At 30.8% G+C, this 20,030-nt stretch overlaps 1 protein-coding gene across 1 annotated transcript in view; it reads right to left on the bottom strand.

Annotated features, from left to right (window-relative positions):
- Window positions 1–10,379: 10,379 nt before the first annotated feature.
- Window positions 10,380–20,030, bottom strand: part of LOC110031984 — a 38,707-nt gene continuing 29,056 nt past the window's right edge. The window contains exons 9-12 of the mRNA XM_020735463.1: window positions 17,589–17,643; window positions 15,046–15,168; window positions 14,202–14,431; window positions 10,380–10,640 (exon numbers count right to left, since the gene is read on the bottom strand). Coding sequence (XP_020591122.1) covers window positions 10,617–10,640; window positions 14,202–14,431; window positions 15,046–15,168; window positions 17,589–17,643 — 432 coding nt within the window. The 3' untranslated portion in view covers window positions 10,380–10,616. The remainder of the gene's footprint in view (window positions 10,641–14,201; window positions 14,432–15,045; window positions 15,169–17,588; window positions 17,644–20,030) is intronic.

Raw genomic sequence — 20,030 nt, 5'->3', positions numbered from 1 at the left:
ATCAAACCAATAAATTATATATTCTTTTCAAAGAAATAGTTTGGAATTTATTTACTAATTTTTGTAAGTGACCCAACTTCAACCAAGTTTTTTAATTATAAGTCGCTTGCAGTCATTATTGAGCATATGTAATGTAATATATTTATTTTCAGATGTTTGTTTCTCCATATTTTATTATTATAAAGGATATTATCACAAAGTTAGCCAAATTTGAGTTTCATAAATTAAGATGAGTTAGGAGTTTGTTGAAAAAAATTTTTGTGAGTGATAAAGAGGTCAATTATTTCTTTCACTCTCACTGGTTGATTATCAAATTTATATGATGACTGTGTAGCTACTTGGAGCTTCTTGTTGAGAAAACTCACTCTTAAAATCATATAGTAAAATAAAGCATCAATATAACTCATATTATCCATCAAAACTCTCTCAATACTATGACAACAGTCACCAATTGCATAATTGAAGTAAGTAGACCATGCTGCAACATTTGGATACCATCTAAGTTAAAAGAATTAATTGTAATATATTTATAAGAATGTATTTTTTATGTTAATTCTTTAGGGCTGGTGAGCATAACCTAAGAGGAAAATAAATATCCTTCAAAAATAGTCTCAGTTACTGTGACCATTTAACAATTTTCTTATTATTAGCTCTCCCAATAAGATTATTGTCAATTTGAGTTGGTTATATTTAAATAAATTAAAAAACAGTGACATTGAATTAAACTATCAATCTCTTCCTTCCATTATCTACAGGCTTTTATGCATATCCACACATTTGACTGAAATGAATATGTTACTTCTAAATTTTCAATATTTATCGTCAGTGTTATGTATGTCACTTAATAGTCTCCTCATCTCAAGTTGCATTATAATACCATCGCTAGTTGTATTTAATAACTTCCCCTATTTCAAATATTTGAACCAACACTAATACTATGAAGGCCACGATGAAAGAACATAATTCTTTTATTTGTTTCTCCTTTCTCCATTGAATTTTTTTTGGCACCAAAAAAATAACTTGCAACAAGTCAAAATCTACCTTCTCTTGTGATCTAGCAAACTTCAAGGAAGAATCTTTATAAGGAAAAAAAAAAAACTCTTTTATAATCTCCCTTTTATTTTTCCTTTGCACAAAAATGAGGAGACGAATATTTAGTAATTTCTTATATTACTTAATTATCCAATAAAACAATTCTTATAAATATTTATCTTAAAAAGAAAGTAAAATCATATTCAAGATCTTCCCTTCAGAACAGTGATCAGAAAGGACTAACACATAAGTGCATCATAAGCTGGTTAGAAATAGTTCTACTATCATTGATATGCTCATGAAAATTAAAATATCCATCATAAGAATTAATAATTGTTAGTTTAACTATTATCAAAATGAAATGCTAGATGATTGCCCACTTGTAAGTAAATATTTTTTAAAGCTATGTTCAAGAGTATAGTGAGATTCAAATTTTGTTTAACACTTCAATTAATATTTTGAAATTTTCATCTATACTTCAAATGTTTGATTCAAGCTAATTTTGATGTTGCTAGATTAGCCTCAACAGAAAATGAAATTTGATTATTTATAAATTACTAATTGTGGAATTTATTGAGTTTGACCTTGATTAGAAATCCGATTTTATTTTTCAACATCTCTTGATCTTGAAACAGCTTTCATTATCAATTAAATATTAGAACTAAATATGCAATCCATGCAATGATAGATCCAATTTTAAAAAAACATCCAACATTGATTATTCAATTAAGATCTGTTTGAGGCAGCTTATAAGTGCGGGCGTCGTTTTCCGTACCGTTTGGTTCGCGCGTTTTGCCAGCCTATCCAAAATTGTGTTTGAGTTTTTACACTAAACATAGGCCGCTGGTTGCATAAGCTAACCCAAACGGACCCTAAGACTCTAAATGGGTTATGTTTTTGGGATAATTTAAAGAAAATTTTAATGTTATGGTCCCTAAAATAAATATATTTTTTTAAATTTAAGTCATAACAATTTTGACTGATCCCCCCATAAAATTGATTATTTGTATGTAATTTTATTTTCCAAACGTCACATCACTATTAATAAAAACAAAAGAAAGTTGAAATGTGTCACGTGCTTAAAAAAAAAAAGGTATCTAGAGCACATTTCGAGCTTCTAGAGAAAAAAAGAAAAAATATATATGTAACACATAATTTTTATGCGTCTACATATCTTACACCTAAACTTTTATACATAACACCTTGGGGCTCTAAGCTCATATATAAAATATTTTTTTTTTTATGATTTCAAACGTTATAATAGTAAGAATTTGAATGTTATATATGTAAATATATAAGTTTAACTGTGAGATATGTAAATAAAAAAAATGGAAATAGATGTTTGATTTTATCATTTATGGGTATAAACACATAAATAGTATAAATAAATATAATAAATATATATATATATATATTTTTTAGAATTATTATTTAACAAATTGTAACTGACAAGTTGAGGATTAGATTCCTTTATTGTAAATCAAGTCTTGTTTTGGTGGGGTCCGCGATAGGGAGGCGAGTGGACAAGTGGAGACGGGCGGTCGATACTTCATACCGTAGAGACGTGTTAACTTGCAGCATTTTCGTCCATGGTTGACTCCAGAAGAGATTCTGGCCGCGTGCCTCGTAACACTAACAATCATGTTTTTAATGGAAGCATCTTAGTTTATTGGTTAGGAACACTCCTTCCAACAGTTGTTGAATTCTTATTTGTCCCCGAAGCATACACAGTGTAAGAAAAATAGAGAAAAGAGTCCGTAATAAAATAATTGTATGGTGGTTGGTGATATTGTGAAACTGCACATGTTCTCAAATCGGATTTATCGGGAGGTCGACTTTATTGTATTTGTTGGCTCAGATACCTATTTGCTTGTTTCAATTTGAACGGTTTGTGCTCAGATTACTCGGGCATATTCTTATCCTTCTCATGACATGATCAGTTTTGGCTTTTGTTTGGATAGCTGCATTTGACCGAGTTCGGCCTACGTTCAAACAGATGCATTCAGTCGGTTATGGCATTGGTTCGGATGACTGCATCTACTCAGATAAGTGAGCCTCATAGTCTTTTGTTGTTGGGTCTTTCTTTATCGTACTCTCCTTCCGTGGACCGTTAGATCCCCTTAAGATCAACGCTGACACATTTTCAATATACAATAGTGAAGCGCAAGGATAGTCTCTGATTATTTATATGAGACCATTTTAGTTCTAGAGTTGAAATAAGTGTCAAAATAATCCTAGATTATTTTAAAATTGAGCTCTAATAATTCTCCATGAGGATTATTTATATAACCCAATTTAAAAAATCTGAGGACTATTTTGACACTTCTATAAACTTTGGGACTAAAATTGTTCCATATAAATAGTCGAGAAATATTTTTGCACTATACTCATGTTATTAAAATAGTTTAATTTGATGTAAATTGAAAGTTGAACAGAATAATATAATAAACATTAAAAAAATATTTAAATTTTGTTTTAAATGATGTAAAAATAAAAAATACTAATATCGTTACCAATTTAATATATAATATTTTAAATTTAGGATGGTTAACTTTTAAAATTGTTGAGTACAATATTGAAGTAAAATTTTAAAATATAATATTTTAATTATTTTATTAACTTTTAAACTAAATCTTTTATTTACAACCATTGGATTGGATTGAATTCAGATTAAAATTGGAGTTGTAAATCAAAAATGCATTTGCATGAATCTCGAGAAAATCTAACAGACAATATTACAAAAGAGTACAGCTAAGGAGGACACACAGGCGGAAGACCAAGGTTCTACAAGCGGAAGGCTAAGGATCCACTAACGAAATACAAGAGAACCAACCTGGGTACGCACAACCCCCTAATTTGTGGCTAAAGACCAACCAAGTGTGGCTCATTCAAACCGAAGACTTGCCACAACTCAACTCAAAGGAATAATTCTTCATCTTTAGTCATCCCACAGACTTGCTTGAGATTCTTCATCCAAGGCTAAGAACAAGGCATCATATAATCAAACAAAGCATCACAAAGGATCACATCGTAAATGAGTGAGTTACCCATCAAATTACAATGATTCATTCTTTGTTTGATCGCCTTGCTTTGCTCTTCCAGTAGGAGTTCCTTGTCTAGAGATCAATAGTCGACCACTAGACTAGAATAGTGACCAACAAAGCCAAGTCGATCGAGCAAGTCGTGTCCACCCGAAGACCATCAAGAGTCGACCAACAACCTCGATTCAGCATAGTCAAACAAATAGATCTTGCTAAACCATGACCGGTTTATTCCAGTCGATTGAGTTACAGGGCGGTCGAAACGAAGACCTTTACATGTAAAATATCTAAATTATCTTGTAATGTCCCTATCAAAGTAGAGACAAACATGTAATTTCATATATTGTACCTTATTTTCTTTAAATAGAGGGATAAATTCACGAGAAATGACAAATAAACAATTGAAATTAATGTTAATTACTATTCATCTCTTGAAATGACCGGTTTATTCATTATGAAGGAATATTTTTGGGTGGGATCTCTAACATTTATTATTAAAAATTTTTTATAAATTTAAATTTTTATTCTGAGATTATGAATTTCTCAATAAAATTTCTTCACCATTCGTACAATGAAAACCGCAGCAATATCAATGCTATAAATTCGACCAAAAAATATATAATTATTTCTGTTCTCGTATTTTTTTAATTTTAATATTTATTTTTATGTTATTTACTTTTAAATTAATTTTATTAGCTTTGATTTTTTTTTTTCTATTTGATAAATTTTGAACAAACTGAAAATCTAAATACTTTTCAGATTTATTTAAATGTTTTTCTAAAGATTATTTAATATCTTAAAATATTTTTAGTAATTAATAATAAATAATGTGCAGATATTTGTTTTTTTCTTATTGACCAGCAACTAGAAGCGTAGACGGTGTGAAGGGCTAAGAAATTGATTGTTGCAAGTGATTATGTGATTTTTTGGAATAATATATGAAATGATTGGTCCGCAATTATGATGAGTAGGATGAAAATTACACAAGTGGAATCAAGTCAAAATAAGCTGACTTGTCATCAACTCAAAATATTAAAATATCTTTTACATTTATTTGTATATTTATTTATTATAATTGATTTGTTTATATTTTTTTAGGGATATTGAATGATAAATAATAAAGATTAAAAAAATAAATATTTGATTTTTAGAATGGTTGAAATCAACATAATTTTGCAAACTCAATTCAAAATTAAATCCAATTGAATGCCAAGAAAAAATCTTCTCACAATACTTTGATACAAAATATGCTCCAAAACTTTTAAATTAAGCCTGCATAAATGATATGATAACAGAATAATTTTACAATTAAAAAAATAAATTATTTAAATTACAAAATATCTTTAAAGCTTTAAAAATTTGCAGCAGACTTTTATAAATAATAAAAAATTAAAATATAGAAAATGTTAATATATTGAGCCGAGTCGAGCAGATCCATGTTCAAGTTTGAGCTTGTTTATTAAATTTGAGCTCACAAGCTTTCAGAGTTGTGTTCAAGCTCGTTTATTAAATTCGAGCTCGAGCTCTAATTGAGCCTTGTGAATGTGTTCGAGCTTAGTGTCTGTTTGAGTTGGGTTCTTGTTCGTTTCATATGATGATAATCAAGTTATTATCGAGCAAATTAATGAGTAAATTATTGCGGCACTTAATTTCTATCTAAACAATTTTTATTGAGTAAATTAAAATTAGTGTTACCATGTTATTTATTTTGTAATCAATTAAGACTTATTGAACAAAATAATTAGTATGTTGAACTTTATCAAACTTATAAATGAGTTACTTGTTGAACTTACAAAAGTAAATGAGCAAATATGAGAATAAGTTTTTATTGTTTTATGTACGACAAATTTAAATTTAATTTAATTTAATGTAAATGGATTTTAAAGTAAGCATTAATTTAACTCATTCACAAGCTTAAATTAAGCATTGACATATTTTATTAGTAAGCACTAAATCGAACTTACTTATAAACTTTCAATGAAAATGTTTATGGAGTTTCTTAAAGAATTTTTTCATGAGCTTTAAATAATATTGTATGCCAATATAGAAGAATAAAATAAGGATTTTTTCAAGTCTTTTCATTTAACAATCGAGTATTTATAAATTTGTTCAAACTTATTCAATTAGTTAGCCAAATGAAAATGAATGAGCTCCTCTCGAGTCAAGCTACTAGTAGCTTGTTATCAAATTGGTCTCTTAAAATCCCAAAGGGCCATCATATATTTTTCTCGGTTATCTAAACTTTTACATTTAAATTAATTTTTAACACAATTTCTCATATTTTATCTTTTCTTGTACATTATTATCCCACCATTAAATTTTATTTTTATTTTTAAAAATTTTTTCTTTTGATTCTTTAAGTACATCTTTTGCCACATGTTTGAAAGTGCTTGATAATTTATCCCAGATAGAATTATATTCTTCATGAGCATCCCAAATCTAGAAATATTAAAGTTTACTCTTAAAAATGATTTTATTTGTGTATTTTAAATGCCCTAATTTAATTTTATGAAAATGTTTTATTGTATTTTTTATCTTACAACTCATCATCTTAAAATACATAACTAATAATTGACGTTGAGTAGTTAAATTTTCACTTCGAATGACTTTACATATTTTACATTCTCGGCGATCTTTTTTTCTCATAATAAAATAGTCAATTGGTGTTTTATTAGATCATTTTTATAAGTGATAATACGCTCATCTGTTTTCTTAAATAAAATATTACTAATAACAAAATATATGCTAATTCAAAATCTAATATAGTTTTACCTTTTTCATTAATCACTCCAAAATCGTAGCCACCATGAATATTTCTAAAATCTTATGCAACTTTACCGACATGTCCATTTAAATCTCCTTTAATAAACTTTTTTCTTCAAGAGGAATCATTTGTATTAATTTTTTCAGGTTATTTCAGAATTTTTCTTCTAAATCTATATCTAAACCTACTTGATGAGCATGAGCTCTTGTAACATTAACAATTTTAGTATCAATAACAATCTTAAGTTCTATAATTCTATCTCCAAGTCTATTAATTTTTGCAACGTTATCTTTCAAACTCTTATCTATAATTACACTTATACCAAAGTTCAAAATATAAGTTATCAATCTTCTTAGTCTTTTCTCCAAACCATTTATTTTTTGAATACATAAAATATTTATCTTCATATGAAAAATGATATCAACTTATTTCATTAATTTATCTGTGAGAGTATTTTTATTTCAAGATCATATCATAATATTAGTTTCATTGACTTTACTCGTATTCGTCTGTAACATGAGAAATCTTGTTTATATGACACTACACTAAGGTCTCGATCTAGTGGCTCTTGCACATTTTTCAATGTATTCAATTTATACAGCCGTCGCTTTTAGAGAATACCCTAGTATTTACACTAGGATTTATATGATTCGTGTCATGATTTCTCGATAAAAAATTTACGTTGGCCATTGATTACCTATAATCCAACCCTCCACTTTTCGCATTCCCGGCTTCAAACCTAACAATGACATTGTTACTAAATCATTGATGGAGAGTGAAAATTATAATTTTATGTCGTTAGTTAATCTTTGAACTTTTTGAGACATTGTTCATGACATAATAGATTTATTTTAAATTATGATTATCATATACTTAACCTCATTAACATAATATGAAAAGAAAGAAGCACAATAAATCGATAAGTGTGTACAAGAATTTTTCTTTTTTGTAAAATATTAACCTAGTGAAAGAAAATTAACATGTCGTTATTTTAAGATTTAAATTTTAAGGTAGAGTTAAATGTTTTATCTCATGTTATATTATATTGCTAATTAAAGTGTTAGATTCGGAGCACTTATCTATGCCTTTGTGGGTGGGGATAGGCATATATACTTACACTAATTGCCATTAAGAGCTCTCAAAAAGACTTATCCGTTTACCTCATTTTAGATTTTGCTTAAAATTCACAAAGGTCATGATAGTTTTATTTTTTATTGACAAATTTTTTTAAAAAAATGTTTATTGTATTGCTTGTGATGGATCCCAAATTGTATGTCTCGAGAGTTAGAGATGAGTGAATGAGAGAATAAAGTGAAGCAAGAGTTACTGTGGAGAGAACCGGGAGAGTCATCTTTATTTGTATTTTTTTCTCTTATTTCTAGAGACATATTTTGTACAATTACAGAAAAAAGAAAACAATTATGAAAATTTTTCTTAATAAATTATATGGATTTCTTTCCATATTTGTATTACAACTTAAATTTCGATTTGACGGTGATTAGTTGAGTGTTTCACTAGAATGCAACTGGCTGGGGTGATCGACTGTTTGACACCATCCCTTATGTTTGGTTGACTGAGGCATTCAGTCGAACGACGATCTCGTCTGACGAGTCAAAAGCAAGGCGATCGTGCTTTCGCGATCAGGGGGTTTCTGCCTACGCTTCAGTTGGTCGATTGCTCGACGAATTAGTCGATTTATTTTTTGTTTGGTGAACTGTTGCTCACTTATCATTTTTGGCTTATGTCTTACTGGGCCTACACCTCGTTAACCGACCCACATGTCCCTTGTTTAAAGACTCCACCAGATACCCCAATTTGCAAAGTCTTAGACGGATCTTGTCATTGTCTGTGTGAGTTATCCGATGCGATTTGTTGTAAGATAAGTTACACCTCATCCTTGGTGGATCTTATCATTAACGGGTGAGGGACCATATACAAAACTTTGACATGTCCCTTGTTTAAAGACGCAGTTTCACCTATTTGGTGTTGACTTTTCGCTCGAACGTTTACCCTTGAGGAAAGCTTTTTATTTGTGGTTGTTTATTCTCTTTGAGATTCATTCCGGTAGGTCTAGTGCATATAACTTACATTAAAATTAATGAAGCTTAATATGTTATTAATATACTTTTTCAGAGAACTCATTAAAACTCATAATTTATCATCCATTATCATATGAAGCGGAAATGTTAGATTTGTTTTTTTATTTTTAAGAAAACTATTTGGACATTATTAGTAACTCAATTAGAGGATTACGTGTTAGAATTTGCATAGAACCTTAAGCATATCTAAGGAAGTTCGAGACATACATTTATGCATATTTCAAACTGCACGCAGAAGCATTTTCTAAAAAAAAAAAAGGAAAAAAAAAAAGATGAGACTATTTACTTTTAAGGTTATAATTACATCTGTGATCAAGTTTAAGAGTACTAACAAACATGCTTAAATTGTTAATCAAGAACACTTGATAAAAAAAATGTTATTTAAATAATAATGTACACTCTTCTGGCATGCTTGCTTTACTTTTCAATTAATTTTTTTGCTTTCAGCTTTACATTTTGATTCCAACCCATAAATTAAATGTTGCTGCTTTAGTATGATATTTGCTGAGCTCTTACCTTCTAGTGAAAGCAACAATATTGATGATCTATAAATTAGTTACTGTGAAATCAGGCTATAGATGCGCTATCATTAGGTCTACTTCACTTTTCTATAAATCCCACTGCATCCATTAAGAAAGCAGCATGTGATTCAAATCGAAAGAAATTCCACTTGAAAAGTGTCCATGAAAATTTCATTCAATTGAAATCAATTCTTCAACATTTAAAATCAGATTCATCACTGAATTTATGGAATCCAACACAACACAAAAAAATGCAATGTAATACTCCTAAGATTTACGAATATTCGGATTTAAGAGTCGCAAATTTGTTTTCGATTATTGATACAAAAAAAGCAGGTCTGCTTCGGCAAGTTCTCAATCAATGTCAAGTAATCCAAGCAACAAAATCTCTAATAAACCTATTCGTCTCTTTGCTGTTAATTCCTAGGGCCAATTAACAGCACAAGAGCACCTTTATGAAATGTAAGAATGAACCCTCAGCCTCAAAATTGCTTCACTTTATTTTTTAAGGGAAGATATCTCTCTACCAGTATCTTTGGAGCTGCTTTCGTCATGTTGTGGGTGGGCGAGCCATTCTTTTTTGACGCTTGCCCTTCATAACTAATCACAATCTTTATAAAAGATTATAAAAAAGAGGAGCCTTTGTTATCCAACAAAAAAGCAGGGCCATAAAACGCATTAAAACATTTTTTTGGGGGGGAGGAAATAGCCAAAGACAGCTTCAAGTATTTTCATCCATATGGAAAGTTTAGGTGGTAACTTTAGTTGCCAAAACAGAATTTTGAAATCCTATTAGCAATAATAACTAATGCCACGAATCATTCAAAGCTCCCGTGTCAAAAGAAATATAATTATAAATACATAAAACTGTGGTGACGCAAGCATTTTAAAAAAATAATAATAATAAAGAAAAAGAAATAAGAAAAAAAGAAGCTTTTTTCTCCATTCAATTCCACTTCCAAGAATCATCACAATTATATCAGAAGGACCCATTCGATGAGGACAAAACAGAAAAGAATTTGCTGAACAAGGAAAACAATAGATGCACTGCAGAGGCTATATGTCTATGTATATGTAACATTATGAATGACTAATGTTTTCTGTATAACCATTCTCTTATATACAAAGGAATAATGAAGCTGAACCTGTTTCAATTGGCTCATAATTTCACTGGAGGGCTTTCCTGCACCCAAAAATTAAAAAAAAAAAAATCCACGTCATGATATATAAAACTAACCGAAGCTTAGAATCTTAAATGATTTAGAGTCCATTTAGGACTAGCAAACTTATTATTTTACATATTTTTTTAGGTAGGAAGTTTCACAAAGAGGACTACTACTACAATAGCTGAAAAAAAGCTCACATTAAAAGATATAATACCTGCAACTTTCAAGAACTATCCCATGCAACTTATCCCACAGTTCACAGCTAATTTTACAAATAAATACAGTTATCGCAAACAAATCACTAGAATAAATATTTAGAAAATGAATAATAGATATATTTTGAAAAGACAGCGATAAAAAATAAAAAAAGAAACTCCACCGCTGAGACATTCCTTTTCATATACCTTTAAAGAAAGGATAAGGTCTTTGAATGACAATAAAAAAAAGAAAGAGAATTACTATGAAAACATCCAAAGTTAGTTTAGGTTAACATCATTAATTCTATAGTCTAAACATTAATAAATGTTTCTCCTCTAAGGCACTTGATCTGATTCAAATGCACAAGACCCAACACGAAAAATATAAGGTGGATATAAACAGAAACTATTCACCCGATAAGATCTATAGTATTACCATGGAGTGGACTGTCTTATATCCATCATTTAAATATTAAAGTTATCTATTGCAGTGCATATAACTTCAAAATTTTATGATTTGGGATGTTGGAAGCAAATTTTATGTGAGATCAAGTAACAAATGCTATTAAACAAGTGCAAAAGATGTACTTGGAGAATCAAAAGTAAAAAATTATATAAATAAAAATAATTGGCGGTGGAATAATAATGTGAGAGAGGATAAAATATAAGAAATTGTGTTATAAAAATTGGTTTAAATATAAAAATTTAGAGAGTTGGGAAAAATAAAAGAACATATGTATAAACAATTTGTGATGTCAAAATTCAGCTTGTAGTGATCTTTATAATAGATTAGATACTAAAGAGGGATGAAAAACATATGTATAAACAAGCCAAACAAAGAGAAAAGAAAAGTAAAAATTTAGCTCAAGTAAAGTGTATTAAAGATGAAAATCAAAAAGTGAATTTCTCACAGGTGCGTGAGATATTTTGATAAATCTTTTAATGAAATTTCTGAAAATATGATCGACCTTAATAATCTTAATATAATTAATAATAATAAAACTTTTTATTTTCATCCGTCACATCAGCCAAAAAAAGTTGAGGTCTTAAAAAAAATTAAGGGTGAAAAATCAGTAGAACCTGATGCTATCCCAATTAAAATGTGGAAATATTTTAACCGATTTGGGAGCTTCTTAGCTTACTAAACTCTTTAATATTAAACTCTTTAATATTATATAATATTATATTAAAAACTAAAAAGATGTTTGAGGAGTGGAGGAAGAGTATTTTAGTCCCCATTTTTAAAAATAAAGAGGATGCACAGTAGTGTGTAAATTATTGAAGAATTAAGTTAATGTGTCGTACTTTCAAATTATGGGAAAGGGTGATTAAGCATAGCTTAAGGTGTGATACAAAGATCTCTCATAATTAGTTTGGATTTATGTTGAGCAAGTCTACTATGTAAGCTTTACATTTATTGAGAGGTTTGATGAAGAAGTACAAATAAAGGAAGATCTACTTATATTTTTTATTGATTTAGAAAAAGCTTACCATAAGGTTCTAAAAGTAGTTCTTTGGAGAGTTCTATAAAACAAAGGTGTTGATATGACTTAGATTCAAGTCATTAAAGATATGCATACTATAGTTGTTAGTTATGTTCGAACAAAAAAAGGATTGACCAAATATTTTCCTATTTCAGTCGGATTACATCATGGATCGGCTTTAAGCCCATATTTTTTGCTTTAGTTATGAATGCTCTTAATGGACATTTACAGAAGGATATATCTTGGTGTGTGCTTTACATTGAAGATATCCTTATAGTGGATAAGACTAGAGAAAGAGTTAATGATGAACTTGAATTATGGATGTCAGAATTAGAGTTTATAGACCTTCGATTGAGTAGATCAAAAATTGAATACATGAAATGTAATTTTAGTAGCAGTAGATCTAGTGGCAAAGTTGTAACTAAGGGTGATCAAATCATTAAATTGTGAGGATGTTTTAGATATCTCGGGCCTATTATTCAAAGTGATGGTTCAAAGTGATGGTGTAGATCGAGATGTTATTAGTAGAATTCAAGTTGGTTGGTTGAAGTGGAGGAATACATCGGGCCTATTGTGTGATAGAAAAGTACCGCTTAGAATTAAATGAAAATTTTATAAGATGGCTGTAGACCTGCAACTCTTTATGGTGCAAAATGTTAGCCTTCAAAAGAAGCATAAAGCTAAGTTAAAAGTGATACTGACATGAGAATGCTTAGGTGGATGAATGACTTGACATCTAGAGACAAAATGCGAAACGGATGTATCCGTGAAAGAATTGGTGTGGCTCCAATAGCAAACAAGATTAGAGAGCGTCGACTTATATGATTTGATAACATTAAAAGTCGATCAATTGATGATCTGGTTAGGAGAATAGATGGTTTAGATTTGACTTAAAAAAATTATCTTAATTTATTAGAATTAAATAAAAATATGATACTACCATCCGATAGATTCAAGATAACTTATGAAGTTAACATTACATGCAACATTAAAAAGAAAAATAGTTAGAAAGTAAATAACATTTCCTAGGATTGGGTTCCCTACGCCTGTTTCAAAAGTAATATCATAAATTATAAACTGCTCTTGGTGTATTCACATTCTCAATAGTATGTTTAAAAAAACAGTTATTAATATTAGTAATATTCCACCCAATTGCATTAATACACTCGAGTCCTTTCAACTAATTCATTACTGCTAGAATAACAAAAAGAACTATATTTTAATAGATTTTAGAATGGCAAGACCTGTCTCTGGAACACACTGGTAGACTTAAAGCTCCTCATAACTAACTTGTAAAAGTAATGATATTATTTATTAATCACTGCTAAAAAAACAACTTAATGTAAACTGTAAAATAAAGGCACTTTTCTCACTAAAATAAGAGCAAACGTTTAGAAAGGTATGATAGTTTAAAAAAATAAATAAATTTAGTTTTATGGTAAGCCATGTTAGAACTTCTAAAAATGGAACTATAATGGTAGAGGAATTAATTTACAAGTTTCAAATACAACAACTTGATTAGTTATATAAAATGAAGCTACGAAGTGCTCCTATTAAAGCGCACAATAGACAGTTTAAACTCCCATTATTCAATCATACCTGAGCGGATTTATTTTCTTTAGTAGGCTAATGAATAGTACAGTTGCAAGGAAAAAATATAGGCTAATTTCAGTAGCTCGATGGTAAAATATTATCAAAAAAATTAATAAAGCATTTCTTCACAACATATGTACATCAGATCAGTAAGAAGAACGAATGCTACGGATAGTTCATTTCATAGGCTGAAAAAGCTTAAATCTAACATGCTATTGTCTTCAGAAAACGAAATTTAAAAGAGCTTTGAAACAAACATAAACATCGAGTAAACCGGCAAATATCAAATCTACAAGGAAATCACCTTAAAAAGAAGGTCGTGAGCAATATACTCCCATGGCAATGATATAGACATTAGACAGCACTTCAGCGGCAAAAGCTCTTTATCAGTCTTCTTTGTTGTAGAGGCAGCGGTACAAGCTTGTTTTGCTAACACTGAAGCAGCAGAAGCTGCTTTAACAATGGTACCAAGCCCAAAACTCCTTTTTGACATTTGAAGTGGTGACTGTGGACCATTAATCTGGTAACTTTGATCTACATACAACAGCATGTATAAATACAAAGCGAAATCCAGATTCTGCAGTTTCATATGACTGCATCAAAGATTATCATAATTCCAAAGTGCACAAGTCCATATTCTTTCAAAAAAACATCAGCATGTTTATTTCATTTTAACTCATGTATGATGATGTCAGCATAAGTTATGTGTTCAATCTAGTGCAACACGCACTAGATATTTTAAAAACCACATGAAGGCATGGTTATTTACTTGAACCTTCAGTTTCAAAGTTCACAGGAGGCCTTTTAGGATTCAGCAGCTCTAAATAACAACAAAGTCATAGAAACAACTGTATAATGCAGACTCCCAAATACATCTAACTATATGAATGATGCATCCTAATTAACTTAGCATAAAAAGAGGAGATGAAAAGTAGAGATATAAATGCACTGATAGCTCTAACAAGCCTAAAGCTAATTATATACATCAAAACAGGAGAAGAACAGTAGAGATCAATCAGTACACTGATAGTTCTAACAAGCCTAAAGCTGGTTATAAACCATCAAAAAAGAATATGAACAGTAGGGATCAATAAAATGTCACTTCTGCTCTTTGTGAAAAATGGGCAAAGAACTATATATCTTAAAACCTGTGATTCCAGAAACTGCAACTTCCACCTCCCCACGCCCACCTGGACCCCTCATGTAAAGGCGATCTGTTTTAGATGAAGCATTGCCAGGAAATAAAATGCTCCCAAAGGATGATCTTCCAGCTGCAGTATTTTGCACAGTTTAGAATTTGATTAATTTTTCTTCAAAAAAAGGGGGAAAATATATGATTAGTTTATAGTGACTTCAAACAAAATTAAAAAAATAATGACTTGAACGATTAATACATGGATGCCACAAATATAATCACAAATACAATGGTGAATCCCTGAAAATAGCAGCTTTAATCAATCAACCTCATGGAGCTCGAGCACTAATTCAGAAGATCACTCATCCACTTTGCAACAAAATACCAAATTACAGCTTAAATACTACAGACTTCTTCAGGGAAACCACAGAAAATAAATGAAACATATGTAGGTGAAACCCAGAAACAAAACAAGAAGATATATGTTTTTTATTCTATTTTGTTTCATAATCCAGTAAACTAAAAGAAATACTTAAATTTGCCGGGATTTCACAGAGCAGCCAAAACAATAATGGCATACAGCAGCCACAGATTTTTTCCAATCCTTTGCATACAAACAAGACTGCAATGCATTTTAATTTCCAGTCGCATTAAAAGTTTTCTTAATCCTTCACGGATGATTTACAGCTGCAGGCAGGATAGCTTTTCTCTGTCAACCATAAAAATCCAAACTCAAATCCTCAAACACTTTAATTTAAAAGCAAAGGTGTGCTGCAAAAATTATTAGTGATAAGCATCAAGCTGTGACTTGAAAGATTTCAGGGGTAACCATTTTTGCATAAACTAATACAAGCCACAGGATTATAGCTGTCAAAAAGGCTTGTACTTGAAAGATAAGGTCTTTCTTCTATTATCCCGCTATGCATGCATGAAACAATTGACGTTTCAAAAGTTATTATACCAATCCCTCATTTTTAAGCAAATAGCAGTGGATTCGCACTAGTCATAAAACCTTATTTGTCATGTAAATGCAACTTGGCAAGTGTTCATAATGGGTATTGTCATAAAGAAAGCAAAAGAATGTTGAACTGAGAAAAAAAAAACCATTGATGATTTTGGAGAGAGAGAAGTTAAAAACAAATCTAGCAATAATCTTTGTGCAAACTTGAATGCCTGCAGTTCTCAAAGATCACGAAACTAGTCCAAGATCATAATTGTATATACTAAATCATGATGTAATTAAAATCTTTGAAAAAGACGCCAATCTTTCAAAAAAAGGGTTGCTCAAAAATGTCTGAAAGATAAGGTCTTTCTTTTATTATCCTGCTATGCATGCATAAACTTATACTTGAAAGATAAGGTCTTTCTTCTATTATCCCGCTATGCATGCATGAAAAAATTGACGTTTCAAAAGTTATTATACCAATCCCTCATTTTTACGCAAATAGCAGTGGATTCGCACTAGTCATAAAACCTTATTTGTCATGTAAATGCAACTTGGCAAGTGTTCATAATGGGTATTGTCATAAAGAAAGCAAAAGAATGTTGAACTGAGAAAAAAAAAACCATTGATGATTTTGGAGAGAGAGAAGTTAAAAACAAATCTAGCAATAATCTTTGTGCAAACTTGAATGCCTGCAGTTCTCAAAGATCACGAAACTAGTCCAAGATCATAATTATATATACTAAATCATGATGTAATTAAAACCTTTGAAAAAGACGCCAATCTTTCAGAAAAAGGGTTGCTAAAAAATGTCTGTATTAAAGGATTATAAATGAAAATCTTCAGAGGATATAAATAATCAAAAGATAAAACTCAACAAGAATTGGAATAATTTTATAAAACACAAGAAAAAAATCCTTTGATTCTAAAGGAATGCTGTTTTCATGAAGAAAGACTTCTGAAAGGTGAAGTAACAAAAAGAAGGAATTTTCCATATACAAAAATGACATCCAAAAGGAAACTTATTCATAGCCAGATAAATATTTTAGAAAAGAAAAACGATAAAGAAGGAACTGCCATGAAGATTATTCTTTGATTTGAAATAATAATCCGAGTTCTGGAGCTATTGGATGGCAATTATGACAAGACAAAACTCATATTTACCTATTAAGAATCAATATCAGCCTCCTTCCAGTTATTGAAGGTAGGGCTAATTATTCTTTCATCGCCAGGCATTCCTATGAAGAGCTACACTATAGATTCTGATTTAGCTAGATCTTCAAGATATACATTCTAACTACGTTTGCATGGGCTAGACCATTTCTTCACAAGCCCAATTGCATGAAGTTAGATGACTGAGGAATGCAACTCTTTTTATTTTCTATCATACGCACCATAAATTTTCATCTTCAACAAACAAATGAAGCTATCACGTAAGTAGATAATAGACTTCAACTGTACGAAATTTAATGCATCCTTTGTTTTATTCTAATTTTTCATGGGAAGTGGATTGTACATAAGAAATAAGTTCACACACATAATTCTCTTTCAAGTTTAAATCAACTGCAGCAAGATGCAAATCAAAACGAAAGCAAGCAATGATGACAGCATACCTTCATATGCTTCTAGAACCATCTGATAGCTGACAAATCCAGAAAAAAGAGTAAGCTACAGTGGACAACGAAATCACATGTCATTGGACGCTCAAAAAATAAATCAACAATTAAAGTTCCAAAAATATACTCTCAGAACCACAGAAAGAATATATTGTAGAAATCACCATTAACCAATTTAAGGAAAACAACTATAAGAACATGATCACAGGCAGAGTCTGTCTTACACTGACATCAGGCTGCAGGCTGCAAAAAAAAAAAAGAAAATGGGATGTCAAGTTATACATTATTTTGAATGTTTGGACACTCCCGCAGAATAGAACACGATGTTGCAAAACCCATTTAGCACGTCTCCTCCCACGATCACTTTCTAGTAATATTATTGTACAAAGCATCACCCTTGAAACATGCATTTGCATTACTAAAACAGAAGGATTACAAAGAATAAAAAGAGAACCTTGCCCTACAAAATATGGGGCTGGTGAAAATCAACAAAAGGAAATAGGAAATGTTAACTATCAACATTCTTATAATAAAAAGAAACATGTACGGTTTTCTTTGCACAAGTATGGGCAATATTCTTCTTCCTATCTATGTATTGCAGAAGAACCTGTTTAAAAGAAACTAAGAAAGAGAACTCCTCAACTTCATGTGGTTTTTTCTTTTGAGTGTTGCCAAGCAGCAATTGTTGCAAGGACTCTATAATGTTCTTGTTATCACTTTCAATGACAATGCCTTTGACTTCATGCATCCATGATTCCACAAAATACTTGATAGATGAAATCTCCCCAAGTTCCACACCAGTACTGTCCCAATGCTTGACGAGTTGGCCCACCGCCAGGATAACTTCACCATTCTCAACTCTAATGACCATGCCAATGCTGCCCGTGCACGAAGGGAGGAGCACCCCATCAACATTAAATTTGAGACAACCAGAAGTGTAGGACACCAGAAAGGAGATTGCAACGGTCCTCCAGAATGGTAAGTGCCCCGTTGCTCCAGAAGTTTGAATTTATGCATTTAAATCAAAGCTTCAAGACAAGTAGAGGCCAAAATAGAATGCGTATAAAAGGTTCTACCATGCTTTTTAGCATTTCTTGCACACCAGCTTTGGTGGATCATTTTACAATAAATAGCAAGAATTCCTTCATTAAAGTTATCGGGCTTGGCAAGGACCTGCTTAACTTCAAGGAAATTCTGGAAAAAAAACATGAGGCCTTTTCTAACACCAATGACTCGCCCATAGGTAAAAATTGTGATGGATCAAATATTGTTATAAATATTAATTTATATTGCTAATTTATAAAGTACAAACTACTACTTCCAAGATATAACAAATGAATCAGGGGCAAGAATTTGCATTCAGGAGTCTTCTAATCATTTCTATTAGCTTTTCACGTGGTTCTTTGTCTATTTTACATGGTTGTCTTGGTTTTCTTCAGTGCTGAATTTGTTGGTCAAATATTCAAAAATTGATTTGTGAGCCTTCCCAAGGGATATAAGCCCCACCCTTCCTGAAATCGAGATGCTTTTGTACCATGTGAACAAAACATTTACCAAGGGGGGCAAAACTAAAGAAAAGATTTAAGTTGACGATCTTTATTCAAGTCTGTTGTATGCTAAAAAGGAATTCAGACCAACTTAGATATGCCTAAATATCTCCCTATCAAATATATTAATCAAATTGTTACCAAGGATGAACGTTTAGGAACAACCTGGAGATGAATATCTAAATTGGATTATAGATTAAAGATTGTCATAGAACACTATATACCATGCCCATTCATATGCTAAAAGGTGTTCTTCTTTCCTAAGCAAATTCATAAATTGATCTAGAATTATTGAATTGGCCACATATTAAGCCAAACTCAATATGGATCGATCAAGCCCATCGAATTGAACGTCAACGGTCACATAAATACATACATAAGAATCATTGATAGTCATGTTGTATTCCTGAATTGATTTCATTTAGACATGTGAACCGTATAAACTCATAAAGAGAGAGTGAGTCCCTAAAGCGTGCACTCCACCTCAATCAACTCAGAACATATGAGAAGACGAATCTAATCTCGCTTCATGCAAAGGTGGCATTGGCATTGTAATTAGTGACGAAAATGGTGATCTCATCCTCGCAGCTGGAAACCACATACAACACTGAAAAAATAGTCAAGTCGAACTTGCGGCAATTTTTGAATCAAACACTATATGGAACCATGGATGCATGAAGTCAAATGTGTTATTACCAAAAGTGACAACCAAAACATCATTACTTTGCTTCAACAAGCTATGACTGCCAAGACTTGGAGACTAATACCACTAGATACGGATGACCTCTCTTTTATAACATCATTCAAACATATATTATTCCAACATATAGATAGAAAAAAGAATATAGTTGCAAATGTGCTCAAAAGGCTATACATGCTAGGTTTTTTTTGT

Source organism: Phalaenopsis equestris, unplaced genomic scaffold (assembly GCF_001263595.1).
Source record: "Phalaenopsis equestris unplaced genomic scaffold, ASM126359v1 Scaffold000873, whole genome shotgun sequence".
In the NCBI taxonomy this organism is placed as follows: Eukaryota; Viridiplantae; Streptophyta; class Magnoliopsida; order Asparagales; family Orchidaceae; genus Phalaenopsis; species Phalaenopsis equestris.
This window is presented reverse-complemented; position numbering and strand designations above follow the sequence as displayed.